This window comes from Crocuta crocuta, unplaced genomic scaffold (genome assembly GCF_008692635.1).
Source record: "Crocuta crocuta isolate KB4526 unplaced genomic scaffold, BGI_CrCroc_1.0 scaffold243, whole genome shotgun sequence".
Lineage (NCBI taxonomy): Eukaryota > Metazoa > Chordata > Mammalia > Carnivora > Hyaenidae > Crocuta > Crocuta crocuta.
The window spans coordinates 50,025-59,167 of record NW_027529596.1 but is presented as its reverse complement, the minus strand read 5'-3'; the positions used below and the strand labels follow the sequence as shown (position 1 = coordinate 59,167).

Genomic DNA, 9,143 nt, shown 5'->3' with positions numbered 1-9,143 from the left:
CTCGCGGTTCGCGGTTCGGGAGCAGGTGCCCGGGCGGTGCTCGCCGCGCGGGGTCCCCCTACCCCTCTGTCTCCATGCGCGGGTCGGGGTGTCTGTTAGGGTTAGCGTGTATGACACGGCGTCGTGGGGAGGTCTGAGCCGACGGCCCCGGATGTGCACACCGCCCCTGGCAGGACGGACGTCGTCACAGGACGGAGCCCAGAGTGGCGTTCCGTCCACGCGCGTCTCCCTGTGTTTCTGTCCCCAGCGTCCTGTCGTCCTCAGAGCAGGTCCGTCCCCCCCTCGCTCAGAATCCCTCCCGGGCACGTGGTTCCTTCTGACGCAGGTGTCAGCGGGTCCGTCTCTTCGTGTCTCTTTCCGATGGGTCGTCATGCGTGTGTAGATATGCACGTGGGGTTTTTGTGTCCGTGTCGTGTCCTGCGAGTGTACGCACTTATTACTTCTATTTACCTTCAATATGACACGTCCAGCTTCTACCAGGAAAAATAGGTTTACTTGGGAAAAGGAGAGTATTTGTCCTCCTTTGCCTGGCGTATTTCACTCAGCATAATGACTGCGAGGTTCAGTCCGTGTTGCAGCGAGTGTCAGAATTCCTGCCCTTTGTAAGGCTGAGCCTATTCCGTTGTGTGCAGACCCCAATTTGTGTATTTGTCCATCTGTCGGCCATCACTGGGTTGCTTCCGTCCCTTGGCCGCTGTGAAGAAGCTGCTATGACTTAGGGAACGTGAGTATCCGCTCAAGGCTTTGCTTTCAGCTTCCGGGTGTGTGTGTGCAGGGGGGGAGTTCTGTGTGCACTTTCTGAGGAACCGCCACACTGTGCTCTGCAGCCGCACCGTTTTCCTTGATTCCTTTACATGGCAGAGTAGTATTGTTGTTTATGGGTCGGCCCAGTGTGTTTCTCCATTCACCCACCGATGGGCATTTGCATAGTTTTTCTATCATTTGGCTATTGTGAACAGTGCTGCTGTGTATGCTTGTGCATGTGCTCTTTTTTTAAACAACTACTTCAATTCTTTGGGACAGACATCTAGGAGTAGAATTGTGGAGCCAAATGATCATTCTGTGTTTTTCTCTTTCTGAGGAAATCCCAAACTATTTTACCCATAGGCTCCACCATTTTACATTTCCACAGGCAGGTTTAAGGGTTCCGATTTCTCCACATGTTTGCCATCATTTGTAGTTTTCTATGTTATAGCAATTTTAGTGAATGTAAACGGGTATCTAACTGTGTTTTAAATCTCCATTTCCATAAGGATTACTGATGTTTAACATCTTTTCATGTCTATTTCATGTCTTTTCATGTCTATACATATGATCTCTCTTGGGAAAGTATATCCAAGTCCTTTAAGCATGGGGTTTTTTGTTGTTGTTGTTGTCAATGAGTCGTACAAGCTCTTTATCTATTCTCTAAAACAGACTCCTACCAGACAAATAATGTGCAAATATTTTCTTTCATTCTAGGCATTGTCTTTTCACTTTTGGAATAGCAGCTTTTGAGGTACAAAGGTTTTTGATGTTGAGGAAACTAAAATTATCTATTTTTCTTTCCTTGCTTATACTTTGGTGTCAGCCCTAACAGCATTGTTAAACTCAGTGCTCATGAAGATTTATGTCCATTTATATCTTCTAGAGTTTACAAGTTTACCTCTTACATTTAAGTTTTAGATCCATTTTGAGTTAATGTTTGTATGTGGTGTGAGGGTAAGGGTCCAATTTCATTCCTCTGCACATGGATAGACAGTCATCTAGCGCCCTTTGTTGAAAAGACCATTGTTTCCCCAATGTCATGCTGTCCACCCTTGTCAAAATTCAGTTAACCATAAATGAAAGGATTTATTTCAGGGAACGGGTTCTCAATGAAATCCCACTGATCTTCACGTATATCTTTATGACAGTATCATAATGTTTTATTTACTGTTGCTTTGTTTTGATATTTGAAATTGGGAAGTATGAGCTTCTACTTGGATTTTTTTCAATTTTTTGTTTATTTTGTGGTCCCTTGATTTTCCATGATGGTTAGGATTAGCTTGTGCATTTCTTCTCAGAGGATTTTGTGAATTTTCCTGGGAATCACATTGAAACTTCACGTTGCATTGTGTGCTATTGGCATTCAGCAATAGTACACTTTATATTGTCTTTAATTTCTTTTAGCAGTGTTCAGGGTTAGGGTTTGGTTAGGAGTCACATAGTTAAGGATTAGTGGTTAGGGTTAGAGGTTGGGGTTAGGGTTATGATTAGAGGGTTAGGGTTAGAGGATAAGGGTTCAGGTTAGGAGTAAGATAGTGAGGGGTTATGGGACAGGGTTAGGGGATGGTGTTAGGTTTAGAGGGTTAGGGTTAGCGGGGTAGGGTTATAAGGTTAGGGTTATAGTGTTTCGGTTTGGGTTAGGGTTAGGAGTTGGGGTTGGTGTTTGGGTTAGGGATTAGGGATTAGGATTAGGCTTAGGGAGGTTAGGTATAGTGTTAGGGGTTAGGATTTAGTTGTTGGGGTTAGCATATGAGTTAGGGACAGTGTTAGGGATTAGGGGTTGGGCGATCAGGATTAGTGTTGGATTAGGGTAAGTTTCGGTTTAGGGTTGGGGTTCGGAGTAAGGGGTTATGGTTTTTGGGTTATGGGTTAAGGTTAGCTTATGGTTAGAAGTATGGGGTTGGGTTAGGGGTTGGGGTGAGGGCTTAGGGTAAGGATTTAGAGTTTAGGGTTTAGTGATAGGGTTACAGTTAGAGGTTAAAGCTAGGAGTGAGGGTTAGCTGTTAGGGGTGAGGGAGTAAGGTTAGGATTTAAGGTTTAGGGTTTAGTGGTAAGGTTGGGGTTGGGTAGGGGTTTGGGGTTAGGGTTAGGAGTTAGTGTTAGGGTTTGGGGTAGGGTTATGGGGAGGGTTGGGAGGAAGGTTAGGGGGAGGGCTAGATCCTCCCCCTGTTATTCAGGTCCATTGTTTCTTTAGTGATTTTTCTGTCCAGTTGATCTATCCATTGCTGTAAGTGGAGTATTAAGGTCTCCTGCAATTAGCATGTTCTTATCAATAAGATTGCTTATGTTTGTGATTGTTTTATGTATTTGGGTGCTTCTGAATTTGGTGCAGAGACATTTATAATTGTTAGCTCTTTCTGATGGATAGACCCTGTAATTATTATATAATGCCCTTCTTCATCTCATGTTACTGCCTTTACTTTAAAGTCCAGTTTGTCCAATATAAGTATGGCCACTCCACCTTTTTTTTGATTTCCAGTAGCAGATAGATATTTCTCCATCTCCTTACTTTCAATCTGAAGGTATCCTGAGGTCTAAAATGAATTTCTTATAGACAGCAAAGTCTCTCCTCCTCTTCTTAATGACCGGTTTGCTGGATAGAGGATTCTTGGCTGCATATTTTTCCTGTTCATCACATTGAAGATTTCCTGCCATTTCTTTCTGGCCTGCCAAGTTTCATTAGATAGATCTGCTACTACCCTGATGTGTCTACCTTTATATCTTTTTTTTTTAATTTTTTAATGTTTTATTTGCTTCCAGGAGAGAGAGAGACAGCGTGAGCAGGGGAGGGTCAGAGAGAGAGGGAGTCACAGACTCCGAAACAGGCTACAGGCTCTGAGCTGGCAGTCACCACAGAGCCCGACGCGGGGCTCGAACCCACGAACCGCGAGATCATGACCTCAGTGAAAGTCGGACACTTAACCGACTAAGCCACCCAGGCGCCCCTGTCTACCTTTATATCTTAAGGCCCATTTATCCCTAGCTGCTTTCAGAATTCTCTCTTTATCCTTATACTTTGCCAGTTTCGCTCTGATATGTCATGCAGAAGATCGATTCAAGGTACGTCTGAGAGGAGTTCTCTGTGCCTCTTGGATTTCAGAGTCTGTTTCCTCCCCCAGATTGGGGAAGTTCTTGGCTTTCTTGGCTATAATTTGTTCAACGACCCTTTCAGCCCCTTTCTCTCCTTCTTATGGAATTCCTATGATAGGGACATTGTTCCATTGGATTGTCTCACTGAGTTCTCAAATTCTACCTTCAAGCTCCTGGATGAACTTATCTCTCTTTTCCTCGGCTTCCTCTTTTTCTATAATGTGTCCTCGAATTCACCTATTCTCCTTTCTGCCTCTTCCATCCATGCAGGGGCCACCTCATTTGATGCACCTCATTTATAGCATTTTTTAATTTATCATAACTATTTTTAAGGCCCATGATCTTTGTAGCAGTAGCGTCTCTGGTGTCTTCTATGCCTTTTTCAAGCCCAGCAATTAATTTTATGACTATTGTTCTAAGTTCTTGGTTAGTCATGTTGCTTATATCTGTTTTGACCAATTCTTTAGCCATCACTTCTTCCTGGAATTTGTTTTGAGAGAGTTCTTCCATTTTGTCATTTTGGCTAGTTTTCTGTCTCTTGTATGTTTTAAAAGCTTGTTATATGCACTGCACCTGTGAATACTTCTATATTAAAGGAGGTTCCTAGACTGTCCAGGGGCTGTCCTTTCAGGAAGTGTTCTTCTAATGGTGTCCCTGGGTCTCTCTTGTTGTGACTTTGGTTATTTTATTTCCTTACTCATAGTGATATTTGGTACTCTCCACCACGTGTACTTTGGTTTGTTTCTTTAGGTAGCCTGGTTTCCGACGTCAGTTCCAGGTTAACTTGCCAAGTCTCCTCAAGTCCAGCGGGATCGATGAGGTGACCAAGCTGTAGACTGCTGAAATTCAGGCAGGCTCGCCTTCTTCTTTGCGATTCCTCATTCCATCACTTCCTCACTGTTTTCCCAAGCCAGTAGCAAGAACGGGCCAGTGTGGCTGGGTTTCCAGGTCAGGGAACCAAATGTTACGTAATCTGAACTGGATCACCCAGCGGAAGAGCCAAGCACCACTCAGAGATCTTGGAAAGGAGTAGGTTTATTTTACACCTGTGGGCTCAGAGGAGATCATTCTCCAGAGGTATTAGCTCAGAGCATCAGCAGAGGGAATCCAAACAAATAATAAGCACATTCTCTTTACGTATAGGGATCCAATTCAGTTTAGTTTACCCATTAGGTCTTATATTTTAGCTATATTGAATAGTTCGGTTTTGCTCAATTATGATGATTGTTTGGCAGAAATATAGAACATTTCTGAAGCTTTCCATTCAAATGAGGAGAAAATCATCCATGATTATTGTCTTTGACATAATCTTGGCAAGTGTGAGTATATGTGCCTTTCTCTGTATCCTGAAAGATGATGAAGATATAAGACAAAGACTAAGCCTGAATTTACACATTGGGAGTTGGTAATGGTTCCATTATGCTGTACTCTGTTTTCCTTAATGGTATTCACTTTGAATATTTTACTATTTGATAAAAACTTTAAAAAGGAGACTTCTTGAAAATAGAATTGGAATAGCAAAAGAGACAAGCTACATCACAGTAAAGTAAGTGGTAGAGACCCTAAGTAATTCCTTGATTCATTCTTTCTGTGGAAAGGGAACTCTTACTATTTTTGGAAGATCACTTAATGGCTGAATATATAGACTATGTGTTTGAAATCCCAATGAGTTTTCCAAAAATTCATCACAGATGTTGCATGAAGAAATGCCTCACCAGTGTACAATGCCTCTATCTTAAAATTAAGGAAGAGAAAAAACTGCTCATGTGGACAGAATACAGAAGTTACTTGATCTGAGAGCAAAAGCTCCCATCTGTTTACTGATACCCAACTCCATTGACCTCTATCAGCTTCAGCTTCTCAGCAGGAAGAACTTGTCTCAGGATAGGAATTTGAACTTCACTAATAGTATTAAAGGGATTAAGGCTTCTGTAATGACCATGTTTAATACCTTGGAGGCAGAAACAGTTATTATTGGACACTGCAGAGTCTGTTTGTTTTAATATTTTAAATGTTTTGTTCTATTTTTTAATAGTTTATTGTCAAGTTGGTTTCCATATAACACCCAGTGCTCATCCACACAAGTGGCCTCCTCCGTGTCCATCACCCGCCTCCACCTCCCCCCACCCATCAGTCCTCAGTTTGTTCTCAGCATTCAAGACAGCATGAGCAGGGGAGAGTCAGAGAGAGAGGGAGACAGGCTCTGAGCTAGCTGTCAGCACAGAGCCCGACACGGGGCTTGAACCCACAAACCGTGAGATCATGACCTGAGCCGAAGTCGGACGCTTAACCGACTGAGCCACCCAGGCGCCCCTGGACACTGCAGAATCTTAAAGGGTCCTCTCAGCTTGGTGAATTTTATCTTTCCTGTAGGTGGAAAGTTTTAAAGTGTATATATTATATAGATGTGTAGTTGGTGGAACTGGAAAGTAAATAGGTGACCATCAATATGTTACATAAGTGGTTTTCACTCATCAGTTGAAGAATTCGGGTATTTGGATACCCAAATAAGGAACTTGAGTTATAGTGGATATGATTATGAGAATAGCAACATTCTTACCATAGCATCCTTGCTTCTTTTCCTCTCTTCTCTACCCTCATAATTTCTAAAAAAAAATTAATAATAATTATGATTTTTTAGTGTTTTCTATGTGTCAAGTAATGAGCTGCTTCCTTTTACAGGCATTTTCTCATTATTTCTTACCATAATCACTTGATGTAAGAAACTCAAAGCAAAAAGGTTATGCTAATTTTCTATGTCACACCTGGAGGAGACGCAGGAAATTACATCAGGTGAAGTTGATGAATCAGTTGATTGAGACCACCCAGTCCCTCCACCCTCTTCTATGGAGAGCAGTTTACTTTCTTTTTCTTTTCTTTTCTTTTTTCTTTATTTATTTTTAATTTTTTACAAATAGTTTATTGTCAACTTGGTTTCCATATAACAGCTAGTGCTCATCCCAACAAGTGCCCTCCTCCATGCACATCTCGCACTTCCCCCCCCATACCCATCAGTCCTCATTTTGTTCTCAGTATTCAAGAGTCTCTCATGGTTTGCCTCTCTCCCTTTCCCCCACCATTTCCCCNTGAATGACAGGCTTGCTGGATAGAGGATTCTTGGCTGCATATTTTTTCTGTTCATCACATTGAAGATCTGCTGCCACTCCTTTCTGGCCTGCCACGTTTCAGTCTGTCACCACTCTGATAGGTTTCCCTTTATATGTTAGGACCCTTTTCTCCTGAGCTGCTTTCAGAATTCTCTCCTTGTCCTTATATTTTGCCATTTTCACTGTGATATGTCATGCAGAAGATCAATTCAAATTATGTCTAAGGGGAGTTCTCTGTGCCTCTTGTATTTCAACATTTACTTCCTTCCCCACGTCGGGGAACTTCTCTGCTATAATTTGTTCCAGGACTCCTTCAGCACCTTTCCCTCTCTCTTCCTCTTCTGGGATTCCTATGATATGGATATTGTTGCGTTTGACTGTATACTGAGGTCTCGAACTCTTCTTTCATGTTCCTGTATCAGTTTCTCTCTTTTTTGGTCAGCTTCTTGTTTTTTTATAATGGTGTCTTCTAAATCACTTATTCTCTTTTCTGCCTTATGGAGAGCAGTTTAAAACCAACTCCTTTGCCTGGTTCTCAGGTGTAGTTAAGGAGCTGCATCAGCACTGGCAGACACGTCTCAGAGCTGACCCTGCTGCACAAACAGCAAGCGTCTGGAAAGCCCTAACCCGGCCCAGCCTCAGAGAGGAGGAAGAGAGCACGGTCTCCATCAGCCCTCTACCCTCAATGCTGTGGGTCTCCATACCGCTGCCGTCCCAGGCCCTCAACTCTGCCCTTGGTTCTCCAGCTGACCCTGGCGCTCCACCCCGTCCCGCCCACGCTCTCTGCCCTGCACCGGAGCTCTCCACTGGAGGACCATCATTCAGTGTGAGAAGACGCCAGTCATCGCCATAGCTGCCTGCTGGCCGCAGAGGCCTCAGCCATCCTGCAGACATGCAGGCGGCGACTCCATCCCAGAGGCAGGGACCTGGGCCTCCCTTCAGGCTGCTGCGTGCTAATGCCAGAAGATTGGAGACCACCAAATCTACTCAGAAGCCTTGGGGCATCAGAACTCAGATCTGGGCTGTATGAACAGGGCCTAGTGACCTTTGTGTCTGTGTGGACAGCACCCTCATGACCTCCAGGACACAGCCTGGACAACCACAGTGTCCATGTGGATTTCACCACCCATTCCCATGACAATGGGACATGGCCTGGACATCCTCAGTGTCTGTGTGGACATGTCTCCACGATGATGAGACACAGTCCAGAGGCACCTCAGCCCAGACATCCTAAGTATCCAGTGGACAACAGATGCCTGTCCCTACGGCCTGGACAACCTCTGTGTCCCTGGGGAGGACCATCAGCTCAGTGGAGGACTGGCAGCCTCCAGGACCAGGCTGAGCTCTTGCAGACCTTGCTCTTGAAAGAGAAAAGGGTAAGGACAATACGCCACATTTGGTCACAGTATGCGTCCAACACTTTTTAGCGAGATTTAATGCACTGTGTACATACTTGGCAAAAGCTGCTTTGAACTTCTAGCTGAGGAGTTAATAGCTCACAGGTTTTGTAGAGAAGTGTCCTCTGGAAAGGATTCCCCATGGGGACAGAGCCTTGGCTAAAGTTAGGGTTCTGTCCAGGGGAGTCACCAGGACCAAAGTGACACCAGTCCCAGGATCTCCCTGTGCTGAAATGAGGGCACATGTACAGGTGCAAGTTAGCTGTCAGTTATGACGAGAGGTAGGTATAGGTGTCAGGTTAGGAATGGGTGTTGGGGGTAGGGTGTGGTTAGGAGTAGATCCCAGGAGGCTTCTGGGTTGGACTGACAGAAGTGAGGTGGTCTCCCTGCGGGGCTGAGTTGAGGGCGCATGGGTAGGTGCCAATCAGCCATCGCCTTGGCTTCAAAAGCCAGTCTCCTCTTTGGGCTAAAGTACAGGTGGGCCTCAGGAGCCCACTCGTGCAGCTTCATCCAGGCTTTGGATGTGGCATGGTGATGTTCCATATACCATGCTGAGTCATCTTGCACTGCTTCCAGGTCCCATTGCTACAGTTTTCTCAGACCTCAGACTCGGATCCCCATGGGGAGAAAGAGCCTGGGGTAGGTAGAGTTAGGGTTGTGTCCAGGGGAGTCACCAGGACCAAAGCGGCACCAGTCCTGTGATCTCCCTGGAGGGCTGAAGTGAGGGCCAATGGGCGGGGCCAGGTCAGGTGTAGGGTTCTGGTGAGCCTGACAGGTGGGGCTAGGGTTAGGGTCCGTGCCC

General features: G+C 44.8%; 1 protein-coding gene across 1 annotated transcript in view; it reads left to right on the top strand.

Moving 5' to 3' along the window:
* LOC144229674 (uncharacterized) overlaps nucleotides 1-7,803 on the top strand; it is a 9,347-nt gene extending 1,544 nt beyond the window's left edge. The window contains exon 3 of the mRNA XM_077761758.1: nucleotides 7,484-7,803. Within this exon, the coding sequence (XP_077617884.1) occupies nucleotides 7,484-7,797 (314 nt within the window). The 3' untranslated portion in view covers nucleotides 7,798-7,803. The remainder of the gene's footprint in view (nucleotides 1-7,483) is intronic.
* Nucleotides 7,804-9,143: the final 1,340 nt, after the last annotated feature.